General features: G+C 54.1%; 7 protein-coding genes across 7 annotated transcripts; 3 read left to right on the top strand and 4 right to left on the bottom strand.

Moving 5' to 3' along the window:
• Positions 1 to 1,016: 1,016 nt before the first annotated feature.
• Positions 1,017 to 3,669, top strand: CTHT_0022930 (uncharacterized protein; the record flags this gene model as incomplete). The annotated part of the gene is made up of 4 exons (XM_006692694.1): positions 1,017 to 1,059; positions 1,137 to 1,208; positions 1,438 to 1,958; positions 2,560 to 3,669. 4 exons carry the CDS (start codon positions 1,017 to 1,019, stop codon positions 3,667 to 3,669), a joined length of 1,746 nt encoding a protein of 581 aa, XP_006692757.1.
• Positions 3,670 to 4,084: 415 nt separating this feature from the next.
• CTHT_0022940 (uncharacterized protein) lies at positions 4,085 to 4,477 on the bottom strand (the record flags this gene model as incomplete). Its single annotated transcript, XM_006692695.1, has 2 exons — positions 4,085 to 4,294; positions 4,406 to 4,477. 2 exons carry the CDS (start codon positions 4,475 to 4,477, stop codon positions 4,085 to 4,087), a joined length of 282 nt encoding a protein of 93 aa, XP_006692758.1.
• Positions 4,478 to 5,179: 702 nt separating this feature from the next.
• CTHT_0022950 (uncharacterized protein) lies at positions 5,180 to 9,752 on the top strand (the record flags this gene model as incomplete). The annotated part of the gene is made up of 6 exons (XM_006692696.1): positions 5,180 to 5,197; positions 5,273 to 7,357; positions 7,481 to 7,619; positions 7,675 to 7,934; positions 7,989 to 8,829; positions 8,884 to 9,752. The coding sequence occupies 6 exons, from the start codon at positions 5,180 to 5,182 to the stop codon at positions 9,750 to 9,752; spliced, it is 4,212 nt and encodes a 1,403-aa protein (XP_006692759.1).
• A 166-nt stretch (positions 9,753 to 9,918) lies between these two features.
• Positions 9,919 to 11,208, bottom strand: CTHT_0022960 (putative cell division cycle protein; the record flags this gene model as incomplete). Its single annotated transcript, XM_006692697.1, has 1 exon — positions 9,919 to 11,208. The coding sequence occupies one exon, from the start codon at positions 11,206 to 11,208 to the stop codon at positions 9,919 to 9,921; it is 1,290 nt and encodes a 429-aa protein (XP_006692760.1).
• A 345-nt stretch (positions 11,209 to 11,553) lies between these two features.
• CTHT_0022970 (putative pre-mRNA splicing protein) lies at positions 11,554 to 12,416 on the top strand (the record flags this gene model as incomplete). The annotated part of the gene is made up of 3 exons (XM_006692698.1): positions 11,554 to 11,777; positions 11,841 to 12,205; positions 12,334 to 12,416. The coding sequence occupies 3 exons, from the start codon at positions 11,554 to 11,556 to the stop codon at positions 12,414 to 12,416; spliced, it is 672 nt and encodes a 223-aa protein (XP_006692761.1).
• Positions 12,417 to 13,281: 865 nt separating this feature from the next.
• Positions 13,282 to 14,862, bottom strand: CTHT_0022980 (putative chromosome transmission fidelity protein; the record flags this gene model as incomplete). Its single annotated transcript, XM_006692699.1, has 1 exon — positions 13,282 to 14,862. The coding sequence occupies one exon, from the start codon at positions 14,860 to 14,862 to the stop codon at positions 13,282 to 13,284; it is 1,581 nt and encodes a 526-aa protein (XP_006692762.1).
• A 2,457-nt stretch (positions 14,863 to 17,319) lies between these two features.
• On the bottom strand, positions 17,320 to 21,173 carry CTHT_0022990 (cell division control protein 25-like protein; the record flags this gene model as incomplete). Its single annotated transcript, XM_006692700.1, has 4 exons — positions 17,320 to 17,347; positions 17,410 to 17,680; positions 17,794 to 20,248; positions 20,313 to 21,173. The coding sequence occupies 4 exons, from the start codon at positions 21,171 to 21,173 to the stop codon at positions 17,320 to 17,322; spliced, it is 3,615 nt and encodes a 1,204-aa protein (XP_006692763.1).
• Between the last annotated feature and the right edge of the window lie 6,629 nt (positions 21,174 to 27,802).

Here is a 27,802-nt window from a genome sequence, read left to right on the forward strand (position 1 = left end):
GGGCGCCCGTTCAGGAGAACCCAGGCGAGGGGAATGATGATTGGGGATGACGATGATGACCTGGAATTGCTAACCCAGCTGTCAGGAGGCGACGGAAGGTCCCAGTCCCAGGTTTTCGGGAGAGGGACAGACGGGAACTCTTCGCTTGTGCTTTGTTGTCTGGAGGCAGTTGTCGGGACGGAACAATTTGTTAGCCGACGGAAGAAGTACCCAGATTTGCGGTTGTCCATGGTCTGTAATCGGGTTGGTGGCTGACAAAGTCCCATGTCTGCTGTCCGTGCGACAGCTTGGTGTTGGCCGTGATGGGAAAGTCAACCAAGCAAAATGCTTGCAATGTCTTTTCCATTCAGGATTTCAGGGGCTCGTAACATCAAGGAGAGCTCCCATTGTCCAGCTCTGCAGTTCAGACCAATCCACATGTCTCAAAAACATTTCCATTTCCTTGTGAAAGCTGGTTAATACACAGCATCCCTGATCCCTATAAAAAAGATCCCAAGCTTAGCAAATAAACAAGGGACTGATTTCAACCCATTCGAACTTTGGGAATCCTCAATTCCCGTTCAAGTTATCTCAAGAAGAGCTGAACTGTTTCAGCTCCCGGCTCGTGATCGAAACGGAAAGCCATCCGCGGATGACGGCGTTCCCCCTTGGCGCCGCCGCTGCCACCGCCTAGTTGCTGCGCTGCGGCTGGTGCTGAGCCAGTCAGCTGGGCTGCTGGCTGGCTGGGGGGCCTGAAAAGTTAAGGCCCAGCGGCACCGACAGGGGTTGTCAATGGCCAACACCGAAAGTGCTGCTGCTGTGTATGGAGTTGTTGTTGATGGCTGGGGATTGCAAAAAGGCAACGACATGAAAATGGATTTTTTTGTAGAGGAATACAACACAAAGAAACACTTTATTCCTTAGCATTCTGTTAGATTATTGACTCTTCTGGAGAGAAAATATCCCTTGCTGGTATCAACAACGTTATTTCCGAAGTTGTTGTCTGTGGACATTCAATTCCCTAGCCTTACTTCACCATGGCAGCCACCGCTATCCCTATGACCCGCCTCGGCGGGCGCGGTATGAACTACCTACGACCCCTGGCCTTATATCATATGTGTGTAATGTCGGGGTCTGACAATTCGGTTTGGGTGCAGCATTCAATTATGATGCCGACGATGAGATAGAGGCCGAGTACGACCGGCTGCGCGAACTGGCCCGCAAGGAAGGTGAAAAGAAGAGGTCTTGCTTCGAGCAGGTGTGCATCTCACGAACATGAGAATATGAGGTTGGCCTGTGAGCAAAGTTGCTGATGACAGCGGGGTTATAGTCCCAAGAAGCCTATAAACGCGGTGAAAAGGCCTTGGCCAAGCAACTCTCCGATGAAGGCAAGCCACTTACTTACAACGCCCAAACTTCTATCCAAACCCCCAGCTAACATTTCCCCCCCTCTTCCAGGCAAGGCCCACCAACGCAAACAAGCCGACTACAACCGTCAAGCCTCCGAGCTTATCTTCCGTGAGAACAATGCTCCCGGTCGTGTAACCGACTCCAGCATCGACCTGCACGGGCAATACGTCGAAGAGGCCGAAGCCATCCTCGAAGCTCGCATCCGACAAGCCCGTGCCGAAGGCCAAACCCACCTCCATGTCATTGTCGGCAAGGGCAACCATTCGGCGGGCCACGTGCAGAAGCTGAAGCCACGGGTCGAGCAGCTTTGTGATGAGCTGGGGTTGGGGTATGAGACGGAGGAGAATGAGGGGAGGATTTATGTTGATTTGACAGGAGGGAAAGGAGCTGGGAAAGGGAAGGGGAAGGCGAATTCGTCGTCGTCAAAACCCTCAAGGCCGAGTCATGGACGGCAGGATGGTGCTGGGAAGTATCAGAAGCGGCCATCTCAGCAGGAGAGGCCACGGCCACGTCCGCAGCAGCCGCCACCGGAGGAGGAGAAGACGCCGGATTTGTTTGATTGTCTCAAGGTTTGTTGTACGGTTATGTAGAGGGTGTTGCTGGTGTTTGGGTATGGCTTGTGATTTTCAGGACTAAGTTGGGATGATGCCCGAGACGACGATCATAATGATGACTGATGATGAGTTGTCAGGCTATGTCCTTTGGGTTCTTGCTGGAGGTCAGGATGCGTTGGCGTTAGACAGATATGGTGTCTCGAGCATCGAAATGTCAACAACTTCTCAAGAGATTCTCAACTTTCCCCTCTCATCGTCTGCCACGACAGTCTCTCTGGACTGTTTGCCCTCACACGAAAAAGTTCTCCCCCATAAAAGAAGTCGCGAGTTGCTATCCTGCCACAACTCTTCCCTCCACGCCTTCTACCAAACAGATTCTCATCGATACAGTAGGTTACAGCTTTCCTTCTGTAAACAGTAAGCAGGGACACAGAAGCTCCCTTCCTTGTACACGACGAACTCACCATACCCCTTGTCCCCATCCTATACAGCATTCACCTACAGCATGTACATATCTCCCGAAGCCCTATGTAAACACCGGCAATCCACTCACCGAGGATTAAGATCAAACATTCATAGGTCAACACACTTGTTCCGACCTGATCACATCGTAGAGCCAAAAGAGGTTGAAGCCACTGTTCCCAGCATCGTTACTGATACGAACGAGACCACCATCACTCCCATTAGCGACAGCAGCAGCAGCAGCCATAAACTTAATAACCATACTCCATTATCTCCGAGGATGTCGCAGCGCGCTACCCGGCCAGAGATAGCCTTCGTGGTGCTCGTGCTTTCGCTCGCAGTGTTGGGGTTTATCATCGCGCTGTGTATGGCTATGCGCATGCGGCGGCGAAGTACCACCATCACTACTTTGATTCAGCAGAAGAACTCAAATATTAACGCCCCCTTGAACATGAATTTTAATGGCAGCCACAATAACGGCAAGTCAGCGATTTGGAAGCAGGCCATTCTCAGCACTGAAGACGACGGCTCCGCCGAGAGCCCCCTCGACGCTATCGACGCTGAAGAGAAGGGTACCCAACGCTCAGCAGCATCAGCAAACCCCTTCCGCCGCCGCTTCAACTTCTGGCGCGCCCCCCTCTTCTCCACGACTCCTTCCCCGACCAGCAACAGCAACGGTTCTTCCACACCTCACGCCAGCTTTGGAGCCTGCCTCCTTGATGGGGGCTATGACCCCCTCCTTCCGCACCGCAATGTCGACCTGGAGCAAGGGTTTGGCAGGTTCGGTGAGGTAAGGGACGAGGAGGAGGCCTGCGGTGGGAGGATGAATCTCTTTAACCGTGGTAGTAGCAGGGCACGCGGTCGGGACTGGTCCTCTCTGATGCGTAACCTACGGCGCGCAAGCGGGGAGATCGCGCTGGCCGTGCAGAGGGAGCTGATGGAGTTGGGGAGGAGGATATCATCTGGATCGGCTTCTGAGTTGAGTGACGAAGAGGGGAAGAAAAACGGGAGGGGGACACATAAGGAGCATTATCCTCCTGAAGATGTTGAGAACGGGTTGGCTGATAGGGGCGCCGAGGGTGGGAGTTTGTCGTCAACCGGATTGACGACTGGGGTTGTGGTTGCTGCGACGGTTAGCGCGTGGTCGAATATGCTGTTGGATCGGAGGAGGAGGCAGAGGAGGACGGATGGGGAGTGGGCGAGTGGTGAGGAGTTGGGATCGACGCGTCGTGAGGGGAGCTTGGTGAACGGGTGCCCTGTTTGAGGGGGGCTAGAGAAAGTATGAGGATTCTGGTATCCTGAGCGTGAGTAAGTTGGTTAAAAGTGTTTTCTCTATTAAAATAGGCTTGGGTATTGCGGATTGGGTCTTGGTTTTGGCCTTGCTTTTTTGATGGTAGAGAATTCTCTTTTTGTTGGCAGGTAGAACCTCGGAATATAGTCTTGAGAAACCTGCATGAACAACAAAAGAAAACGTCGCATTTTATGACTCTAAGGGGACACCGGGGACAGAAATTGTACAGCCGTTCTTCCTCCTCTTTTCTATGCCTCGGGGCTGCGGAACGAGATCGAGCATCTCTCCATCCGCCCACACACCCCGTGCTCTAGCTTTGCCTCTTCTTCTAAGTCTTTCTCTCACTCCAACCCCCTTCCAAACTCGACACCTTCAGCGCCATCATCCCTCATTGCTGCTGCTGCTGCTGCTGCTTCTTAAACTCGCGCGTGGCCTGCTTCAGGCTGTAGTTGCATTCCTCATAGGCGCGACCGGCACCAAAACCGACGCCGACTAGGGCAGGCCAGGCACGGCGCTTGAACAACAGGACGGAGAAGACGACACCGAAGCCTAGGCCGAGGGTCGACTTGATAATCAGGTTGGACAAGCAGCGATCCCACTGGGGCGAAATGTCAGCGATTGGGGGGCCCTCGAGAACATATCAGGGGGTGCGCGGGTTTTCTGGAGCTAAGCTGAGGACGGCGAACTGGGGAACAGCTTTGGTTCTGACCTTCTCGTTGAGGAGCGCCTCGCTAACTGGGCGCGATACAGAGCGCGGCGGCGTGGTGGTGCTGTCGGACATGGCGCTGGTGTGGATGGAACCGGGAGCGGGCGGTGGTAGGTAGGGTAAGATTCAGGTACCTAAGATGGAGAGGGGGAGGGGAAGCAATCGTCCCCAGAGCAAAGCTATCAGTGCATGCCCATTGGGAGATAAAAGGGTAAAAAATCTCACCTCTGCTGCGTTAGGTACCCAATTGTGTGGTTGGAGGGGTTTGCAGGACGGGAGGGTTGGTTGTCTAGTCCCTTAGCGTGGAAAGCAGCTGGGAGTGGGCGATGATGCTGGTGATGATGCGCAGCTGTTTTGCTTCACCAACCACACAAGAGACCCGAACCCGAGCCCGACACATGCAAGCAACCGGACAGCATTGTTCCCCCAGCGCCAAGCCAGGAGCTCTGGAGCCTTCCCTACCCGTTAATGGCTCGGTTGTTGCCGTGGTCTCCCGAAAGCGGTGAGAGACCATAAGGGGTGGAGGTTTGTGGGGCTAATAGGCGGTGAATAATATTTGGAGTTTTGGGCCGGCAGAATTCTAAGTTTTGGAATTTTTGGAGGTCGGCTACACGTCATGGCAGCGTTATCGCAGCGTGAGGGTTTCAGACACTGGGAGAGTTGAATGCATCCTCCTGTTTACCACTAATTGCATTGAGAAATATAAATTCGAGCTAGAAGCCGCAGGTAGCCTCAGTCTCCTATGCAATTGAGTCAATAAATAATATTTCTGCTGCGATGGGCGACCACAACACGGTATGCTCCCGCTCCCAACCCCTTCATGCATTCTCTTGATGTCCTGAGCCCAGAACTAACCCCCTAACCGTCTAGGCCGGCGAGGTAGCCCTCGTGCGCGCCGTGAGAGCTCTCGACCAAGACGATTTTGATTCCCTCCCCGACCGGCTCGAGCGCATATGGGACACGCTGTCAGGCTACTCCGGCGGCAACTTCCACGCCGCCGAGGAGATGCTAGTGCGCTGGCTGTTAAAGAACATGACGGGAACAACAGAGAACGCTGAGCGTGTGCGTCGCTTCCCCCGCACGTGGGATATCCTCGGCGCCGTCTTCTCTCTGATCCCGCTCTTCTCCCTGGCCAAGTCGCTGGCCGACCGTCGCTTTGTCCCGATCCTACAGCAGACCCTCAAGGACATTGCGAGTCCTCAAGATGGGACACAACCTGCAAAGGAGGCCAATTCGGACACGGATATGGCGGATGAACCTGCCCCTCAGAGCCCGGCGAACCCGCGGAAGAGGAAACGTCCTTCGTCTGGCTTCGATCTGGCTACCCGGCGGCAGCCCGGTGCCTGTCTGGAGACTGCTGAGGCCGTGTTTGACGCCGTCACAACTCTCCTAGCTCGCTGCGAGATGCTGTCGGTCGATAAACCAACTATGCAGCGCATGGGAGCCGAACACGTCAAGTCGTTATTCTCATCAGCTGCTTCCGAGGCCATGGACATCCTGGCTCCCTGGCTAACGGTCTGCGGTCTTGCTCTGGACAGGCCATCGGTGTCTGGGGAGACGATTGGCAACCAGTCTTCGTGGCTGTCAACCTTCTCAGCCCTATGGGACCTCCATATCCAAAGCGCCGGTGATGCCTCTGAAGTGGCTACCCATCTGTCTGGTACCGCATTGAAACTGCTTGGCAAGCTGATGGGCATTCCGCGGCAGACGGCTCTCAGTGTTGACACCGTAGTGCGCGACCGTTGGACTCGGGACCTGCGTCGCTTTTTGATGCGTAACCTCATTCTTCCTGCTCGGGCAGCCTTCTTGACCCGAGACAGCAGGGAGGTGATTGAGGTTACTGTTGCCATGGCTAGCGCTTCTGCCCAAATCAGCTTCCCAGTTCTGTTTGATCTGGCTAGCCGGATCCCAGTTGAGTTTGGTGGCAAGACCTCCAAGAAAGATTACGAGACCTGGATCCAAGCCGTTTTTGATGCCATCTTGCATGCCTGTAAGAACGTCAATCGCCAGAACGCGCAGTCGGCGGTTCGGACGATCATGGATATGGCCGCTGAAAAGAACATCGCTTTGTCAGCTGCCAGTTTGCGGACGTTGTGTCAGGATTATGCTCTTCGTTCTGGTGCTGAGACACATGATTGGAGCTTGTTGTTATCACTCATCAAGCTCAATCCAGATGTATTTCTGGTGTCAGAAGAAGGAAAGCAACTGCTTGACAAGGTCCTGGAGAAGACGCGCGATGCAGACTCGTTCAGCCCCGAAGAATTCGAGCGAGCCGCACGCTTCATCGTCCTCCTTGCCGATGGCTACGCCCAAGCCCGCGAGCTATCAACCTTCGTCCATCTTTGGCTCAAGCACCTTGCGCCAGCCAAGGCCAAGCGTCCTCTCCAACCCCTATGGGCACAACGAGAGCTGGCTGACACCGTCGCGCGGTTGATCCAGTCGTCTCTCAATACCAACCAGCTCGTCGATCTCCTGGACTGGCTCGCATCCCAAGCCCAGCCCGCCGAAGCTCTTGCCCGGATCCATGTCATCGAGGCCATCTCCAACGGCGTCTCGCTAGAGGAGTACGTCGACATAGCAAACATGAAAGCCTTTGACGTCGCCTTCGCAGAGAAATACTCCAAGAAGGAGTCGGCACCAATCGCTGCTTGCCGGTGGACTGTCGCTGCCAAGACGATTGCCCGCGGAACACTTGATGAGGCCAACCGGGTCTGGGGCCAGATCCGGTCGGATGTGAAGAACGTACTCAAGAAGGGGGCTGTGGAGAGGCAGGATACGTTTGCTGCGTTTCGGTGTTGTGTCGCGGCGTGGTTGGCGAACCATCCTGGTGGGGAGAATGAGGAGGATGCAGCTAAGCTGGTGTGTGGATTTGTTGAGAGGCTAGAGAAGGAGGAGAAGGAGGAGAAGGAGAAAGAGGAGGAGGAAGAGGGGATGAAGGTTGATTCGGTTGAGGGGGTGTGAAGAAGGGGGTGTATTGGGACTGGATTCTGGCTGATGCGCCGCGGCTGTTAAGGTATGATATTCTCTTGAGATGTTGGTGAAGGCGAATTGCTAACACTGTGCAGCTTGTTCTTGGAGAAGCGTGATAGCATCCCAGCTAGTATATTGGCTTTGGTGACGGCTCATGGGAGAGAAGATGGTAATACTGGTCCAGCAACCTGCGTTGCTCGCTTGCTTCTTGATCGGGAGAGCAATGTCAACAACCAGAAGCTTATGGGTAAGTCTAATGCTTCTCGTTCATGAAAGCGTAGTAACCACTAACACCCACACAGACTCGTTGCTCGAGACCATGATTTCACTGGTCGACACTTCTAAGAGTGGCAAGACAGGCAATGCGACGAAGATCGCCATCCAATTCTTGCTGGACACGCCCATCGAGACACTGAGCCGTCCGCAGCGTGAAGCCATCATGAAGGCCCTGGTCGCTCATCTCCCTGAAGAGTCGGACAAGGTTAAGACCATTGGTCCCGAGTATTGGAGGCCTGTTCTCAGCCTCATGGTCAAACTGATGAGCAGGCCAACGTTCTATGAGGTACGGTTGGCTTTCGTTTGATTCCTATTCGCACAATACTGACAAGCCGTACAGGGAATGAACTTTTCGCACTTGAATGCCATAGGACGGTGTCTTCTCGAGGAATACAAGCGTTCAAATCGCCTCTCCCGAGAAGGACTTACCGATGATGCCTCGAGGAACGAGGATCTGTTCCAGTTATTCTACCAATTGGCGGTGCTAACCATCAGGCAGATGGCTAACGCCAACATCGAGGAGCGCGAGAAGGTCTACCTTCGGGGTGCCTCCTCTCTGTTGCAAAGTCCATGCCAGGGCTCTGAGGTCATTGCGCGTCTGATCCTTCTACAGGCCTTCCTCACAGGAGTTCAGGAACCTGCAGTGAAGAAGCTGGAGGAAGAGGACGTTAGTCTCGCTCAGATCAGGAAGACCCTCGTCCAGACCGCATCTCCGGTCATTATGACCAAGAAGAAGCACACCAAGGAGCTGCTCACTCTCCTCACGGCACTGACGGCTGTGAGTACCCTGGACCGCGAAGCCGTGAGGGAAGCATTTTCTGGTGCTGTGCCTTCGCTGTTGGAAACTAGTGACAATCTGCTGGGTAATGGCATGCAGGCCGGCTGGGAGGTCCGCATGTTCCTGGCGAACTACTTCCCTGAGGCGTTGGTGTCCCCATTGAAGGCTACTAAGGCGGCTGCCCCTGAAAAATTGGAGGGTGGAGATGGGGAGAAAGCAGAAGCCAGCCTAGCCGGTCCGACACTCGGGAAGCTTTCGCTCCTCCGGTATGTTGACGCTGTGGTTCGCGGTGCTGATGAAACTCAGAAGCTGGAGTATCTGAGAGAACTGCTGCTGGAAGAAGAAGGCCAGGGTGCACTTGGCCGGCTGCTGGTCATCTACCGGTTGATCCAGCATCTCAAGGGTGAGTTCCCTTCCACCCTCTATCCCAACAAAAACGAAACTAACCACCTCCCAGGTACCGGCCCCTCCCAAGACCAATCTTGCTTCGACCTCTCCCAAGCGCACACTCTCCTTTGCAAACGCCTCCTGCCCTCCCTCCCCCGCCCCTCCCACTTAGCCCTCCTCTTCAAATCCATCCATCTCATCCTCGACCAGAACCCGACCTGCATGACCCAATGGAACATCGACCACACCCTCAGCACTGTCGCCTGCACAGCCGTTCACGCCAACGCCACACACACAGCTTACCCACACCTCTGTCGGCTCGTCGAGATGGTGCTAAAGCGCCATCGGAAGCGGCTTGATGGGCATTTTCATAACCTGTTGGCTGCCTTGGGCGGGTTGTTGAAGTTGTTGCTTACTAAGCCGCCGCCGGCCGAGGAGGAGAACATTGCTGGGACAGATGGGGCCAAGGATCTGTGGGAGAAGCATGCCCGGCTGTTTGCGCGATTGCTGACGCTTGTGTGTGAGCCGACCGTTGCGTCGGTGACGAGGTCTTCTGGTCCGGGGACTGTTATTGCTACTACTACGCATACACATGAGGGCGATGATGGTGAAGAGGGGAACAACAACGCGAGTGGGGCAAACGCTGTCATGTTGGGTCCGCTCGACTCGGAGAAGGATCGGGCTCGTCGCTATGCGGGGCAGTACATGTACACGGTGGTGATGCAGTATATCCGGCTGCAGCTGGATACGTCGGCCAAGAGGAGGGTTATCACGCATCGTGTGCGTGAGGCACTAGAGAGCGGGATGTACTCGGTGCTAGATGTCACGACACAGGATGGGCTAAGGATATTGAATGATGGGTTGGATGGGAGTGGGAGGGTGGTGTTTAAGGAGTTGTATAAGAGGTATCAGCGGTTTGGGAAGTGGAGTGGTGTGTGAAGGTTGGGTGTTGTGTTGGAGGGGATGGATTTTGGGTGTATCTTAGTTTGTTGAGTGCATTAAAAAAAATAGTGTCTGTCTCCAAAAAGGTGTTTCACACATCCATATATCCCACTGAGAACCATTTCGTCTGTTCCATGACCCGAATAAACAAGACCTAGCTCGGCTACCTAGCTCCTGTCATTTGCCGCCACTTCTGTAGGAATTCACGCATACCGCCCTGCCCTCCTGTGCTGGCATCTACCACCTCCTTGGGCAGCTTATGTGCCGAGTACTGCGGCGAGCTGAAGTTGTACGCCGCCGGGTCGTCCTTCTCGATAAGCCTCACCTCAGGCTTAAGGTCTTCCTCATCCTCTTCTTCCTCACTTGACGAGTTACTATCCCCATTTTGCTCCTCCTCCCCCGGAACCTTCATCTCCAACAACTCCCTCCAATCAAACAGCAGAGTATCTGTCCTCGGCGCCCAAGGATTAATATCGATCAGTCTCGCCCTCCCCAGTTTCGCAACCTTCTCTCTTTTCCTCCCGTCAGTCCCCGCTCCATTCCCCTCTTTCTCTTCATCGCTCTCATCGTCGTCGTAGTCCGCCTCCGGGATGTACACATCAAACACCCAGCACGGATCGGGAAAGGTATCCTTCATCTTAGCGAACAGCTCCTTCGTCCTCGCCACAATCTGCGGTCGTAGCCCTTGCAAGAATTGGTAATAGTTCAGATCCCGCTGCGCAATACCAATCAGCTGTCTATCCCTGACAAAACATCTGAACTCCAGCGAGGGCAGAGGATTAAAAAACGCGCGGAGCACCAGCACGGGTTTGAAGTCTGGCGGATGGCCTTGCGGCACTGTGTCGTCGAAGGCGTGCTCCAGGTCGTGGCTGATGAAGGAAGATGATTTGAGGAGGATGTAAACGTCGTTGGCAGACGTGCATTTCACTGTGTTTGGGTGTCGTGAGATCCAGGTTGCGTCTTTAGGAGAGGACCAGTTGAGTTTGGGGGCGGCGGCACCGCCGAGGGATTGGATTGCCGAAGTGATTTCTGCGTGGAGAGAGGGGAAGCGCTTGTCGGGGGGGAGGCGCGTGGGTTGGGGGGGTTCTTCGTCTGTGTCGGAGGAGGATGCGACGTCGTCGTCATCACCGAGGGGAGGGGGGTAGTCGGAGCGGGTGAAGGAGGGTTCCCAGTCGTCGTCGTCATCATCTGAGGCAGCGGTATCGTCGGAGGATTTTTTGGTGCTGCTGCCCTCGTCAGCGAGGATGATGCCGTCTTCACGTATGTACTCGACGAATTCAGGGGTTAGTGGGATGATCTTGGAGCGGATGCAGTTCGTGCGGTACTTGGGAAACCAGTAGTCGTAGGAACAGTGCAGGATGTGGTCTCGGGAAACAGGTGGGAATTTCAACTCTAGCTGAGTTTGCTGGGGCAAGGGGCCCTCTTGGGGCGGTAAGTCTTCGATGCCTGGCATGGCTGGGAACTGGCAATTGACAGATTATCGATCTGATGTCCGAAGTTCACGAGGTGAGGGTCGGAGTTAAAAAGATCATGGCGGGGTATGTGCCGCGCCCGCACCCCTTCCTCCAACTGCCCCGCATTTCTGGACCTTTTCTGCCGTCCGTTTGCCCTGGACCCCTGCACGCACATGCTCACCGCCTGCGGCAGGACCCACTTCTGGATCCACTCTCAGCCTTGCCTCGGACCCACTACAACCGTCATGTCTAACTTCCTGAACAGCTTCATCAACTGCAAGTCGCGACAACACCTTCCCCCATTTCCATCCATCTGCTTCATTATTCAAGAAAAAAAACCGAAAATGTCAGATAACGTAGGACTTCCGACACCGCGCGGCAGCGGTACATCCGGCTATGTGCAGCGCAATCTGGCCCACCTGCGCCCGCGCGAGCCCATCAAACCTCGCGACCCCGAAAGCTACCGCCACAAGCCGCGCAAGCCCGACCCAGGCCTGCTAGAGCACGATCGCAAGCGCGAAGTCGAGGTGAAGGTGTTTGAGTTGCGCGACAAGCTTGAGGAGGAGGGGTAAGCTGATTGCCCTACTTTTTCCCCGTCACCAAGGACCAACCCACGCTAACAAACCACCAGAGTCGACGAAGAAGAAATCGAATCCCGCTGCTCCGAGCTCCGCCAGAAGCTCCTAGCCGAGATGGAGCGCAACAAGGACGCGCTACCTGCCCAGCGTAAAACTTTCAAGGCACATCAGGTCCACGAGGCGGCCGATGCCAAGCTCAAGGAGAGCGAACGCCTGCGCCAGGCGCTCAAGATCAGTAAGGATTATGAAGAGGGAAGCCACTGGCGCCGGCAAGAAGAGCGGAAGAAGCCACTGGAGAGGGGGGACCTTCCGCCTGGGGTTGCCGATCGCGAGAAGGAGAGGGAAAGGGGTAGGGAGAGGGGCAGAGATGGGGACAGGAATGGGGATAGGTATAGGCAGAGAGATGATGATCGGTATCGTGAGAGAGGAAGGAATTGGAGCAGAGATCGGAGTAGGAGTCGGAGTCCTCGCAGGAGTCGCAGCCCGAGTAGGGACCGCAAGCGCAGTCGCACTAGGAGCTGGAGTAGGGATCATCGAAGGGATAAGAGCCGGAGCCGGAGCCGGAGCAGAAGCAGGAGCAGAAGCAGAAGCTGGAGCAGAAGTCCAGCGCGTGGGCGGGATCGGTATAGTGATGAAGAGAGGGATTGCAGGCGGTGATGTTTAGTACTCTATCAGACTGGTTGTAGTATGTATGGGCTCTTCATGCGGTTCTGATATATCCGCAGCAGGGGAGAGGTTCTGTACATCCCTTCATACCGGCGCTTTAACCAGTTAAACAAGACATTCTAATGCAGAAAGATTCACCATTGCTATCTGTCTGGAAGTCACCATATGATTTTTAACTATCACCATGTTCCTCATCATCACAGATTGCCATAACGACATACAAAACTGGTTGGTGAGAGGAGACTGGTTATGCATGAGCCGAGACCGCCCTACATGTGTTGAAACTGACCACTCCGAACCAATTAATGTCCTTGGAGCCCGGTTTGGAAGGCGTAAGAAGCGATAAAAAGTCTATTCACCTACCTGCTTCACTCTCTTTAAGAGTATAATGAAGCCAAATACATCACCCGCCCTGTTGGCAGACATCCTAGATCTGTTCGACGCACTCATCCGATGACCTGCCCAGCACGCTTATCTTTTTCATACATTTCTTGTGAGAAGGGAGTGAGACGACACTGCAAATCGATGAAATCACCGAGGATAGGACCAGTGAAGGAAAGAGTCGATAAAACACACCCAAAACCACAAATTTGGCATGTTCGCGAAACTCGAACAAGTGACTTGTTCGGGATGGTTCACTGCCACAGTACGGCGAGCTTCTCGGTAGACACATCTGTTGCTGTGTTGGAAGACATCCAGATCGCCTGGTAACATTGACCCATTCTTATAGAGTTACTGTGCTTTATGTTTGTGGAAACGGACCCGTTTCTCTACAAGGCATACAAAGGTAGATAGGTGACATCCATTCATATCCCAGTTAAACAAACTTTAAAAGATCCGAATCTTGACCATCTCGTTCCCTGTCGCCTCCTTAAACGCCCGAAAAGCATGAGTTGCCGCCTGCTCATCATGGGATCTTGACCGGAACCCATCGAAGCGAGTTCGAGAGATCTTTCCAATGGGAATCACGACAGCACCCAAGCGAACCATATCCGACGACTTATCTTCCCCGATACGCTCAAGAATGAGCCCCAGATGCCTCGACGATTTTTTGTATGTAAAAGATCCCACAGGCACAAAGTATAGCCTTTCCTGCGCTTCACAGCAACAGGAGCCATATTCATCAAGGAAGGTAAAGTCCCGCAACATCTGATGCAAGGAATGATCAAACGGAATAAGACGACAGCGCAGCTCAAGACAACCGTCTAGAACCAGACCGGTAGACGAGTGTGTAGCTAGTGTACATGAGGCGTCGACCACTTTCGCGTACTCTTCCCACTGGAGTTTCCATCCCGCATCGTCGATGTCGGCCCATTCTGCAATAGGCATGAACGCGCGGCCGTCGAGAAACGCCCAAGACCAGGTAGGCTGACGCCGATCATCCTTGTCAATCCGAGAGTAAGGGCTTGTATGCCAGCATAGATCCAGCAACAGTGTTTCCTTCCACAGGCCAGCCAGGTATTGCCAGTTCGAGGTATTCCTTTGCATTGCTTCGGCCATGCCGGAGATGGCTGCTAGTCTGTCCGACTTATCAGTCAACTCCAGCGGCGAGAAATTTGTCACGGTCGTATGCCAGACTTTTGCAATAGCCAGGCGATCATCTGTCTTCTTCATGTGGAGAAATTCGGATGGCTTGAGGGGTATGCCGAACGGTATCCTGGCACAGACCCGATCCAAGGTCCCCCGCTGTTTGATCGATGATATCTCCAAGAGTGTTGCCGTTAGGTCAAGACCTGTACCAACACCCCACAGGAATGACGCTGGGATATCCTCTTCGGTATCCGGGATGCATTGGCAGGCACGGCGCTTCATGCAATCCCACTCTATCTCATGCGGACCAAAGTGAACGACCCGAGGTGAGAGCATGCGTTCCTGGAATGCCCAACCACGTCTGAACAGTGGGAAGTTGCTGGCCCATTCAGTCCCCTCCATACCCTCCCTCATCCTAATGGGCGGAGCATGGAGTATCTTGCGTACCATAACCGGGCCGACTTGCGTAGTCTCCATTTTCGCAAAGAGACTACTATGTGGTGACGGGGCCCGCGTTGCTGAGATGGTGAGGTAAGAGTTTTGGAAGACACTCGCCATGCGGACGGATTCTCGCTTCCAGTCTGTAAGGTTGATGTCGTCCTGGATGATGCATAGAGCATCGATCCATAGGTAACGGACTCCCAAAGAGCGAGTCACTCTGACTGCGTCCTGGAAGAGCTGTGGTAACTCGTCCAGTCGGATTTCTTGCTTGTGTTTGTCGTAATTCGCTCTGGTGGTTTTGAGAAACTTCGCGCCGCCCCAGCAGTAGGAGAGGCACATGTAGCGTATGGATGAACCCACAGGCTCATGTAGTCGGATTGGATCTTCGTCCCTGACACCCACGTCGAGTACCCTTGTCGGCATCTCATTGGGCAGCATATGGTAAATTCTGCTGATTCTACATTTTAGATGGTCGTGTTTACACTCTCCTAGCCACTCTTGAACTTTGCACAAGTCTGTTTGAGTCCAGGTCGAACTCGGTGCCGGATCTGGCGGGAGGTTCCATGGATTTGGAACACCTGTCAACATATGTCAGATATTGACCCAGTCATGATTTCAAGCTAATAAGTAGGTACCTTCGATTCCAGAAACTCTAAAAACTCTCATAAAGCAGACATCTTTTTCAACTGGCTCCTTGTGTACCAGGGCCCAAGTCAGTTTACCTTGTTGAATTCTCGACATAATCATACCGGGGTAACGTGGCCACTTGAACTTCGCGCTAAACTTGATGTTGAACGATGAGCATATCTCATGGATGGTTCGACACCCATGGCAAGGGTTGATAAGTTGGCAGTCAGGCGTATCCTCTAGCCTCTCTACCCAAACGATATCGTCCGGTGGGGTGGAGTGTTTCCAGCGAATCCAGAAGTCACACAGAGGGGGCTGCCTATGAAAGCTCAATGCCATGCCACTGCGTGCTTGTCCTTCCACGGATCGCTCTGAGCTGGTGTCGTCCTCCGAGTCGAAGCTTCTGATTTTCTCAGCCAGTTTGCGGATCCCCATTGTTCCAGGGAGTCGTCATCAAGTTCTTTGGCTAATCCACTGACTATTCCAGCGAGCTTACGGCGTCCCCATATACTAAAGGTGTCATCTTCGTGTAGGGAAGTAACCTCTCGCATGGCAAAATCTGCCACGCGGAAGAACGCCTTGGAGAAACTCATTCCGTTTGTTTATCACCGGGTAAGCAACGTTTCAATGATCGTAATGGCGCACAGCTTGGTATGGCTGACACGACAGAAGGTTGTTGACGATACGAAGGGGGCACAACAAGGGGCCAAATGGATGCAAGGGGATGATAGATGAGTGATGAGAGATCGGTGCTACCGGGGAGCAAGGGATGAGATTGGGAAAGCCCCAAAGAAAGTACGGGGTGATATCTAAGCCAGTTGACACCTGTCAATTAAGACGAGGTTCCATTCCGTGGGGTAGCCCTGCAGCATCCTCAACCGGTGTGGCAGGCCTGACGAGTAGGAGGTTGGTGTAGCAGCAGCTGGTAGGTGATAGTCCATTGCATATGCTGGCTATCCGAAGAACTGCCTTCTCGTTTCTAGCCCCAGGCTTTCCAAGGGGTCAGAACATATCTGGACAGGACGTTAGGGGCATCCCGAGAACATCGTTTCTACCCAATACAGGGAGTTGATATTCAAGAGCCGCAGCTTGTCGGGAAGGTGAAGGAAGGAAATGAACCGTTGACAGCCAGGTGATCAAATGTTGCAGCCTGCCGGACATGCTGACAAATGGGACTTCCGCCTGGTGGTTTTTAATGGGCAGTTTTCTCTTCACTCAACTATTTGGCCAGGTCCAGGGGAAAGGTAGACACGAGATATCACTCGTTCTCCAGTCGGTCTTCAACATTACACCCCCCCCCCCAACCTCCTATCACCACTCACAGCATGGACTAATAAACAGCCAAAAACAAAGCACAACAAGCCGTGCGGCCAATCATCCTTACACTTCTGCTACATTCCTTGATTTTCAGCAGTTCAGCCCCACGGCCTATCCATGCATTCATCAGTCCAACCACACCCAATGGATATAGATACCCTACCCTACCCTACCTACATACCTGAATCGAAACACAAAAGTCCCAAAAAGAAAAAAAAAAGAAGGGCATATGTACATACGAACTGACTAACTGACTGACCGATACTCCGCGCGCTCCTCCTTTCGAGAATAGTCAGGAAGGGTGCACTCAGAGATCGAGAGACACTCCCAGCAGCCAGCAGCTAGCAAATAGGTAAAATAGGTGTGTGTGTGTGTGTGTTTTGGGGTGGGGGGGGGAGGGGAAAGGGAAGAGAAGGGAATAGATATCAGAGGAACTGTGGTATGAAGCTCCAAAATTCAACTATGTAAAAAGTACTCATCCATCTATCCCGTTCCTCTTCCAAGTCAGCTGGCTTATGCGAGCTTCGATCCATGATGAGCTAAGCTGGCGTCTCTCTCTTTCCTTCCGCTGACAAATTGAGAACCTCCTGCCAGGTAATGTCGTGTCTCATCTGAGCATCGTGTATGTTTCTCTGTAGCTTTGTCTTGTAGCTAATTGTCATGATATGTACTCATGGTAGTATGTCATCTCCAGTGATTGTAATGACTTCATTATCTTAGACGCCTCAGTGCCTGAGAGGACCTGCTTTGCGCTGCTTGGTTGACCACACTGTTGGATAGAGGTCCACTAGCCGCGCTCTGTGGGTTTGTGGCACGTGGGGTTTCTTACAGTGACTGGCCAAAGCTCCGCAGAACAAGTGCATATCAGCTGCACTGTTGTGGAGCAGGCATCATGATATACCAGGGTTAAGCGACACATCGGGGCACCTGCAGTGGTGACATGTTTGTCTTTCATAGGAAGCCAGACTCGGCCAAGACTCTGCAATGATCGTCAGCATCTGCAAACCATACTCGTCCATCACTTTGAGACGGGCAAGCTACCTGACAATCTTCTCGTCCTCCCTTTCTCGTGGCTCGATCTGCAGACTCTTGTCGTACATCTCGTGCACGTCGCCCGCAGCCTGCATGTTGCTAAGGATGTAGTCCTGTAGTTCGGGAACCGGCTGCAGCGAGTAGGCTACGTTCTGGTACTGCTGTATGTCGCGAATCACTTCGGCCGTCTTCGCGCGTTTGGCGAAGTTAATCAGATTCGTCTTTTTGATGACCGACGGGATACCATCCTCGATGAAAGTCAGGTCCGTCAGGTAAACACCTAGCAGAAAGAGTTAGCATCCTACGTCATAAGAGAGAGTTCAGAGTTATCACGGCTTACCAAAAAAGGTATGCATGGCGGATTCGCGGCATGCAATGCCTCTCGGTATTCACCGAAGTTCTTGGTGCTGGCCATGAGCTTGCGCATGTTCTCTAAGGTAGTCTGGATGCGCTGTGGCACCTGATCCCAGGTGCGCTTGAGGCGAGCGATCGGCGCGGTACCCAAGGCAGAAATGATGGAGGTCAGCGTGGAAAAGTTGTTGAGCTGCCGGCACTTGTCGGCAACGGCGACGAAATGCTTGATGACGACGACACGCTTCCGGACATCGGTCTGCGACAGGATCATCTCGGCCACCCAGTTGGTCATCTGGTTGGAGTGTAAGATGAGCGCCTTGACGTTGGGCGCAGGTTCGGGCTCGCCCTCGGCCACCTTCTTCTGCCAAGTCTTGTTCAGGCACTCCGTTGGCTTGATCTTGGCATACAGACGCGACTCAATAATGGTGAGCTGGCGTGCAAACTCCAACACATCGATGTCGAGGAACTTGAGCTTCTTCATGCTCTTGGGCATGATGGGCGCTGGAGTGTTCTGGTTGACGGTCTGCACCATGCGTCGGCTGGTAACCTCCTTGCCATTGAGTCGCTGGTCCAAGATGGCCATCAGCGGAGTCGAGCCCGGAGTCTCGGTTGACTTGACCGTATCTTTTGCGAAGTTGTAGACGTCCCGGATCAGTTGCTTCGTCTCCTCGCTTGAGCTGTCCTCCATCCAGAATTGATCGAACCAACTCTTGAGGATGTTGACGACGCGGAAGCGAATCAACTTCTGCTTTTGCTCTCTCCACATATCGAGCTCTTCCGGCGTCAGGCCCTCCGGGGGCTGGATATTAAAGCGCTGAACCAGCAGCTCAAACAGTTCCCTGGCCGTGGTAAACGACCTGTAAGTGAGGAGGAAGGTATTGTTGAAGTTTGCATCCAACTTGTCGTGCCGAGTAAGTTGTTCGACCAACGCGATCAAAGAACCACCCTTGACAGCTGGCGGGTTGACCTTCATATCCCATGATAAGTCCTTGTCGTGATCCAACTTGAGGAAATCCGGCGTGTCGTCAACAACCGGAGGCTGGATCTGTTGCTGCAACGAAGGATCGATGAGAGGATCCTCGCCGAAGAACTTTTTCATCTTGGACGGGTCTCCCGCCTTGCGGTAGTTGGGGAGCGCTTCGCCATCCGCGAACTGCGCTCCCAAACCCAAGCCAGGCCGGATAAAGCTTCTCGAGTCTGACCGTTGATGTGGCCGATCGTAGGGCATCGCGTCTATTCTCCTCAGCTCTCTCTGCATATCCAGGTCCTGCTGTTGCAAGACCATGGCCACCTGCTCGGAGAGCAGCTGGAGGGAAAAACCAATGTGCGACGAATTGGTCTCCAGAGCCCTTGCGCACTGCCGAACATACTCAAGCCGTTCTTCCAACGCCTGACCCCTGATCTCAGACCACTCATCGGCCAATGGCCCACAGACAGCCTGGCAACCCAGTAGCAAATCCGAGATATTATCGTACAGGCTTTGCTTGTTCATGCTAAAGTCAGCTAGCTGCGGGGTCTGGAACGTGTCGCCCAGGATGGACAGATCGATCGATTCGATGGTCGCGATCCACGGCTTGAACGCGTCGAGAACCTTTGAGCCAGCAGTGCAAACATTGTTGCCAATTACCTCGTGCTTGTAGGCGGTAATAAGCTTGTCGGTGCAGACTAGGTACTTGTCCAGTTCACGAATGCTAGAAACGAGAACACGCTTCATCTCCTCCAGCCGCTCGAGAAGCTTGCCGTCGAGAAGTGCGGAAGGTTCATTGACGCCCTCATCGTCATCTAGGAAGTTCGACGTGATAGGATCACGCGGACCTAGACCATTATTTTGCCAGCTGCCACCTGTGTTGGACCCAAGAACAAACCCAGGGAACAACCGCGGAATCTCCTCGCCGCGCTGCTGCCGCGCGACCTCCACATAACTGTACACACCAAGCAGAACACCATCAGCCTCCTGCAGACACTTTTGTACAGACTCAGCATTTGGCCAGTCGGCAGCCGCAATGTGCGAGGAAATGACGAGCTTGGAGAACTTGGACATCATATCCCGGAAGTGTGGATACAGCGCCTTGTTCGTGGAGATGATAGATGGCTGACCCGAATGGTTGTCTGTTGTCCCTGATCCAGCAGCGAGAAGCAGACGGAGGTGATCCGAGATGTCCTCAGCGCGCGCCACATACTCGGCTCTGTTACCACTCTCGATGGCTTGGCGGTACCGATCAATGGCCTTCTTCATCGCCGAAACCAGTCGGCTCCATGTGAGGGGAGGAGCGCCGCCGTCATCAAAGAAGGACCGTGGGATTGTCGCTGCGGTCGGCAAGTTGTACGTTGTGCTTGTGAAAGAAGTGGCCGAGGTGATCATTGGAGGTTGAATCATACTGCCGTTGGCGAATGTGTCGCCGCGCGACCTCGTCATTGATGGTTGGCCATTGATCGAATCCATTGACGTCGAAGGGGAAATGCCATCGGTTGTATTATGGCGCCGCATTTGTGGCTACATGGGAAATGTGAGAAATCATCCTAGGATAGAAGATTAAGCACGGAGCAGTGAAACTTACCCTAACCCGTGCCGCACTCGGACGATTCTCGCCCTCAAGATCAGACGCTGAAGTCAAATCAGACTCCTCTTCCTCTTGGGTGAGACCTCTAGCGATCATTTCAGGAGGGGGTCTGGTCCTGTCGGGAATGGTGACGTTCATGCGATCATGTGGCCCGGTCTCGTTGATCGAGGACGGAGGCTCCAGCGGGAGCTCGTGGCTGCTTTCTCCTGTCATAGTATTGTAGTAGAAGAGTCGACCATCAGGGGTGGCCTGCGGAATCCAAAAGTCTGCTCTTGACCGGCCAACCTCAGTGCCCTCGAGCGGAAGATTATCCCCATCGTCGTGGTCCGACCCATCCTCTTCATCAAGCGTTTCCTCATACTCTTGTTGCTCCTCACTCTCCTCCTCTACCTGCTCCTCACCAATGCCTTCCTGTTCCCTCAACTCTTCCGGTGAAATGATCTGGCAGTAGTTGCTCGGGAACCAACCTCTGACGCCATTGATGACTCCATCCCACCATCCGCTCTCCAAACGGGTAATCACCTGGATGATGTCTCCCTCGTGGAAACTAAGGCTCGTCCTATCGTCAGCCTCGTAGTCGTAGAGAGCACGTACATACATGGTGCCCGGGGGCACCGTGCCCACGATGCCGTTCATGATGGAGGTGGTGTCGGCGTTGTTGCCGTTAAAGTAAGCCGTGTATGTAAAGTCGCCGTCGGCGCTGCGCACGTCTGAGGCAGTTGAAGCGGTAGAGTAGCTGTGTTGGTGTCGAGCCGCGCCAGAGCCAGCCAAAGTGTTTTGGTCCGAGTATGCAGCAGCTGTGGTCGCGGTATTGTTCTGACCTTGGAATGCCGACGCAGTGTTCTGCGTCATTAGCATGTTGAGCTTGGAGTCAAGGAGGGCACAGACGGCATGGATGGAGGACCTCGCAGCAGTCGCGAAGTCATCCGTTCAGCCCTGTTCCCGCTCGACTCAACTTGCTTGTCCCAACCACAAGCTCCCTGACTAGCGTTGCCGCGTTTCGACAGACAACGATCGGTTTGCGAGATGTGACTTCGACAATCTCAGAAATCGAAAGATCTGCACTGTTGGGGTAAGAGAGAGACTAACGAGGATATCGGAAGATGCGGTCCTCCTACACGCTTCGAGACCAAACCGATTGATCGTAACCTTTGGATACGCTGCAGCCGCTGCGTCTTCTTTATTCCGCGCACTCGCCCGCAGATATTCTCTCTCGCAGACTCGCTACCCGCGCGAATCAGAGTCCCAGTGAAAAAAAAAAAAAAGATCGCTGCTTTTGAGCCCTGCAGGCAACTCAATTTCGCGGTTTTGGCGTGCCGTTGTTGGGGCCTGGTTTACCCCTGGCTGATGTCGCTAAGCCGTAGTGTCTCCCGGGGGGGAGCAGACGTGCAACACAAAGCCCAAGTTGTGCGTGCCCCCGATCCAGCGTGTCGGGAAAAACATAAAATAAGGCTCTCTCGATGGTGTTGAGTACAGAATTCAGGGGTTTGGCTGACGAGACGCGCGTGCGTAGTCTGGGATTGGTTGTGGGAAGGCTGGTTGGTGGCAGGATGGAATGGAGGTCCTATCCAGTCCGGTTCGTTGGCCACAACTTGTGTCTGGAGCGGGGTGGACACGGTCAACAGGGATAGGAGTGCCGCACTGTTAGGGGAGGGCGGGGCGCTCTGGCTTTGGGGCGCCCGGTCGCTGCCGGTCGCTGCGTCTGAACTCGCTGCGCTCTTCGCTGAACGTGGGTCCACACGGGAACTTCCACGGAACCTGTGTGCTTTTCTCAGGTGAAGAACTCGGGGTTCTAGAAAACCAGCAGCGTAGTTTGTGATAGTTTCGAGTGTCAAGGCATTTCCAGAACGATATAATCACCTGCGTCTGATATGCTGGAATAAAATCCCATATTCTCATACCCAGTTGCAGATGCCTTTGAACATGTTATCTAGTCCCTCTTAGGAGGACCGCACCAGGCAGATGTGGAGCATCCCAGGCACATGAGGACCAGTCGCGAGATGGAGCCACGCTTCTTGGCGCGGGACCATTCCATTTTGAGCATGCATAGTCCCACTTTTTTCCGTTTTCGTCAAGAGCAGGTCTGCTCTGTTACAGTACCAGAGAGTCATCCCTTGTAATTCCTTAGCGTTATGTTACATGTTACATGGACGGTTTACACAGTGTAACTTCACCTCTTGTTTCATTCCAACGTTCTGTCTTCGACATGCTGACAACTCTGGACTTTTGTTGACCAAAGTTCTTCTCAGGGTTCTACGGCCGGAGCAATGCGTGCCAGAAGCGATACCGAACACTTAAAAGAATCTGTCGATATATCTCGAAGAAATGACGCACGCTCCATAAGTCGCACCATTTCGAGTCTCAAGAACCATACAACCGGTGCGCTTTCCAAGGTGTTAACGGGTGCTTACAGTATGAGCTCACGGTAAGACCATGACCACCGAGTTCGAGAATGGTTCGGCAGCTGAAGAATCAAGCATCAGAAACCAACAAGAGCTCGAATCGAGAAAGATCTGTTCACCGTACTGCTCCATTTTCCCCGGCAGAAACATGAGACAGGAGTGACCAAGAATAGCTTTCTACAACATCACTCCCTATCGGGGTCTGCCATACGACTGGATCTGATGGGAGCATCAACTTTCCTTATCCGGGCGGCCATGTGCTGATAGTTCAAAACGACGTGGCTCGTGGCCCGTGGAATATTCGGACGAAAAAGCATGACTCAAGGCTGCTAAGGCTCATCCTCGATGGTTTCTACAGTCCTAGGCTGCCGTAAGCAACGAAAGGAATCATGCAATTGACTGGACCAAACGAATAACACCTGCCGTTTTCATCAATCAGACTATCCGCCCGGGCCAGCAACAGAATTAAGGGAAAAAAAAGGAATTATAGCCCCGATCTGACGGATAGGCAGGGAAGGTAGTGTTCGGAGACAGAGTTATTTTAGATGCTGGCACCCTAGATCGTGGGGGCATCCTGACATCTTTCGTGGCATCACCTACCGTCTCATCGTGGCAGCTTCAAGATAACAAGGATCCTCTTGTCGTTTCCATCCACATTGAGTGCCATCGTCGGCTTCGCCTTACAGGGCCAGTTTTCATCGCTGCAGATGCGAAGCTCGGTAGAGGTGTCACAATAAATGAATAACAAAATCCAAGGAGGGGTAATATAAACAACTGCCCCTCATTGACACTCCACAGCCGTTAACAGCCCCGGAGACTAGCGACTCGAGACTCTGGAACCTCTCGGACGGGTGGCACGCCCCGCAGAGGATCCGGGTCGCCAGGTGTCACAGCAGCAGCAGAACCAGTACGGGGCGACGAGTTGGAATGCGGGCGTGGCGATCTCTGGTCATGGAAGCGATATGGACGGCGGCAAGTAAGCCGGATAGCCGCTACTGCCGCCGCAAGCCAGGCTGGCCTCAAGCGCAGTTTGTGTGTGCGTGTGCATGTGCATGTGTGTGCCGATAACGTCGCGGGGCTGTCGCGGAACCTGCCAAAACTCCGGAGCATTTGCATTCGGGGCTTTTTGGGACGTATGTCGTGAAGCGGAGCAGGAATCGGCTCGCCGTTCTCGAGACGGCAGAGGTCGGACCGCGTGACACGGCGTTGCTGTTAGAGCCGCCCATCCGTCGGGGACCACGTGTACCCCTACCGGTAGACTAGGACGTCCTTGCAGCGCCGACAGCCCTCCGGGCATCCTCCATTGATGCCGGTACGGGTGGGGGAGGGGTCGAGACCGCCGTTTGGATGGATGACCGCCGTTTGTGTGGGAACGGCTGGCTGCCAGGTCACCGGGCTTGATACTGGTCCCTAGTGTCTTCCTGTTTGGGATGATAGCCAGTAGTTTTGACGACCGAGCAAGGGGGTTTCCGTTTTCCCTCAAAAGGTGCGGTGAAATTTTCGACACCGCTCCGTTGTGCCATCAGCTGAGGAAATTTTTTTGCCCCTCCCCGGACGACGAGCTGAAGAAGGCTCGAGCTGAGCATAGCTTGGCATGCCAGGCTTTTGAGGTTCATCAGACCTTTCAGCCCGGCGAAGGAACACTTCTCGAAAAAAGAAGTAATCGTGGGATCTCGCTGAGATTGCCGTCCTCAAATCTCATGCGAAACAGCAGCTCCGACGGAAACGAGGGGAGAAGCGAGGAGGGGCACGATGGGTCCAATTTCCGAACCCTCGGCCTCGGGCCATGCGCTGAGGTCCGGATGCGACCCGGATGGGGACAGGGTCCCACATCCAGGGCAGCATGCAAAACACCTAGGAGATGGCGAGCAGAGAGCTGCCGGTCACGGTTCACTAGCCGTGCTGGGGGAGAGAGCAGACGTGGAAAAAAAAAAGGCTGCGTTGAAAAGGCTGAATCAACGCCGTATCGCCTTGTCTCAGTTCTGGAGACAGTCGGCTGGCAACTTGCGGCAAGGGGAGCAGGGCAACGAGACATCGGATCTTGTGCTGTTGCTGTGTCTGTTGCATGATGATCGACATCGGTTTTGCTGGTTGGCCCCAGTGTTCGAACTTTTTATGGGCACTGGTTCAAAATGGACGCCGAGCCGACCGAGGGAACAAGGGAGTGTCGCACCGTCGCACCGTCATCTCCTTCGAGAAAAATCCTCAGCCTGTCGACCTCCGCGGCCTCGTTGCATTGGCATGTCCATCGTTCATCGGCCTCCCCCGAGAGCTGTTCAGAAAGTGATGCGTCTCTGGCTTCGAGCGTGGTTGCGTCCCGATTCAACGCTGTTTCTGGTCACACCAGGTTGCAACCATCTCATCAAGAACTCAGATTCCGCTCCATAGATATTCTCCTGCCCGTATGTAGTGTATCGAGGGTCCTGTTAGCCGTATGATGTAGGATTCCGCGCTGCCCAATCGCGGTGCGAGATGCAAGGGGGAAATGAAGACCAGTGGCCCCAGACCCAAACAGCCACACCTCCGTCCTTCCAGGTTTGATCAGTTCCAAGGATTTTTCTTATTTGGGCAGTCGGGATTTCATGGGGCGCCGAAAAAAAAAAAGCAAAAGCCTCAGCTTGTAGGGACGCAACGAGGGGAAGAAAAAAAATGAGGGGCAATTTTGCCCAAGCTTCTTGACTCTTGCAGCCGCAAGCAGCAACCACACATTGTTGCGCTGCAAGTGAAGATGCGGCGTTTGTTTACTTTCACCAAGGTCGAAACGGCAAAACCATGGCATGGCCATCGCAAAATTCGGTTAATCTGTCGCCATCACAGCGTCTTCTGACCGCACATGCAGTGGACTGCTGCTTGCTGCACGACTCAACGTGCCCGGGAAGTGAAGTGCAGGACGATAGCCGAGTTTGCAGCGACTGGCTACGGGCCGGGAGTCCATCCTGCGACCGCCTTCCTAAGACAGCAACAGAAGCTGGAAGCAGAACAGAGCACACGACGCCGACGCGCGACGGGAACAGCAGTTCCCACAACGCGCGGCTGCGAGTGGCTCGTGGTGGTGGGCGCGCTTCTGGTGGCAGGGCGGGCTGTTGCTCCACTTCTTGTTGCTGTGGGGTGGTGGGGTAGTGGGGTGGCCCTGGGCTTATCGAATCTTCTGTGAGAGGGGTTGCATTCCCAAAGCTGGGAACGACACTGTGGCTAGGAAACCGGCTCCAGCTTCCGCCCCGGATTAGCGCAATTTGCTGGCAGGCAGGCTGCTGACGGTCACCGTGCGCATTTTCAGGGGTGTGTGAAAAATATCTGCGCTGCATCCAACCAGGCGGTAACCCGCGCGGTCGCTTCTCGCAGGGTTCGCAGAGGGTGCGGGCGGGCAGATCTGGCTTCTGCGGGCGGCGTTGATGCGGTTTGACGGAGGGATGACGGGGAGGGATGTTGATTGCCTGCGCGCTTATCAGGGCAGACGACGTTCGACGTTTATCCCACGGAAGCATCGGGCAAATAACCCCTCATTTGTATCATGGAAGATGCCTGTGGGAAGCGTGCGTTGCCGTGTGGATACCCCACTGAGAGCTGGATGCGATGGGCTGGATGCGATGGGTTCCATGATTCTCGGGTCAGGTTGTGGCCCAGCTTCGCCAAGGCGACCAAGCCGACGAGGGCCCTGACCGGTCCCCGCTGAAGGGGGTCGCGGAGTGCATCTGCCACCGCGCAGATGGAACCGAGGAACCTGGGTGACCGGAGCTGTCTGGCCCGTCACAAGGCGGTTGTCCGACCGAGAGACAGGTTACCACAGCCCGGAGAAAGGAGGGGGAGGGGCTCTCTCGAAGGAGGGGTTTGAGGGGCTCGAGGGGCCATGCCATGGTCCCGAGGACAGTTCCAAAGCATGTTTTGGAGCCAGCAGAGCCGCCAGCTCCCGATGAAAACGAGGGGCACGATGATCATCATGGATGGCTCGTGCTGGTCTGGTAAACTGGGCCGCCGCTGTTGAGCCACGGGATCACGGGATCACGGGACCATCGATGTGGCATCTTCTTTTTGCCATGTTGCACCGGCTGTCTTGTTGGATTGGCTCTCGACATCCGCCATGCCGTTGCGGCAGCCTTACTTGCGGCATTGCCATGCATACAGATGGCCATATGGCATACGTAGGTACGGCATGTTCATTGCCAGTCGCGTCTCTGAGCTGGATCTCTCCACATGTGAGCAGCCAGCAGTGAGCGGGCGGTGCTGGCGAAATGTCGCTATTTTGGGTGTGGGCGCATGTCGTGTTAATTATGAGAGGCCCTCCTTCGCATGAACTTCAGAGGCGAAAACGACAAGGCCGAAACGACAACAGCATTAGCAGCATCAAACATCATCAATGAATCAATCAACATCGGACAAAACAAGGTGAATGAGGTGGACTCCCGAGCGTCTCCGTTCTGTTGCTCGTCGCAGCACCATGCGATGCCAACGCAATGCTGTAACTGCAACCGATCAGAGAAGAGCCCCACCACGTTCGAGGCTCTTGCAGCTCGCTACTCCACTACCTTGGAGTTCGTTCGCAATTCCAGAGCGCTTCAAACATGTGGCGGTCAGTGAGTGCATTGCAAAGGCCCAAAGTGCCAAAAATGAGCAGTTTGGGCGGACGAGAGGCAGCTCGCCCAAAACCGAGCATTGTGCTGTGTCATGCGCACATGTTCTTGTATGTGTGGGCGTTTTTGTTTGCTCAGCCATCTGCCGCTCAAAATATTGTCACTGAGTTGAGCCACGGCCACAGAGGACGAGGGGCCGAGGGGCGAAGGGGGCGCAACAGCAACAAAAAAGAAAGGGGGCCTTCATTTCAGCTCTCTTTTTTGGCTGTGTGTTCCAGCGCTGGTGCCATGCCGTCGCAAAAAAAAAATGTGAACGTGGCCAGGTTGTCCCGCCCCCCCCCCCTTCAAACGCGATGCTGTTCGGCCGCCTTTTAAAGCGTTAGGAGAGGCTGTATCTGGTGATAAAACAGCACATGGAAACTGTGTTTATCGTCGTAAGCGGCGATACTCGCCTTGCTATGCAGCCATTGCCCCGCGACACCACAGAGGTCAGAGGTCAGAGGTCAAGGATCTTCAC

This window comes from Thermochaetoides thermophila (genome assembly GCF_000221225.1).
Source record: "Thermochaetoides thermophila DSM 1495 unplaced genomic scaffold scf7180000011816, whole genome shotgun sequence".
NCBI lineage: Eukaryota > Fungi > Ascomycota > Sordariomycetes > Sordariales > Chaetomiaceae > Thermochaetoides > Thermochaetoides thermophila.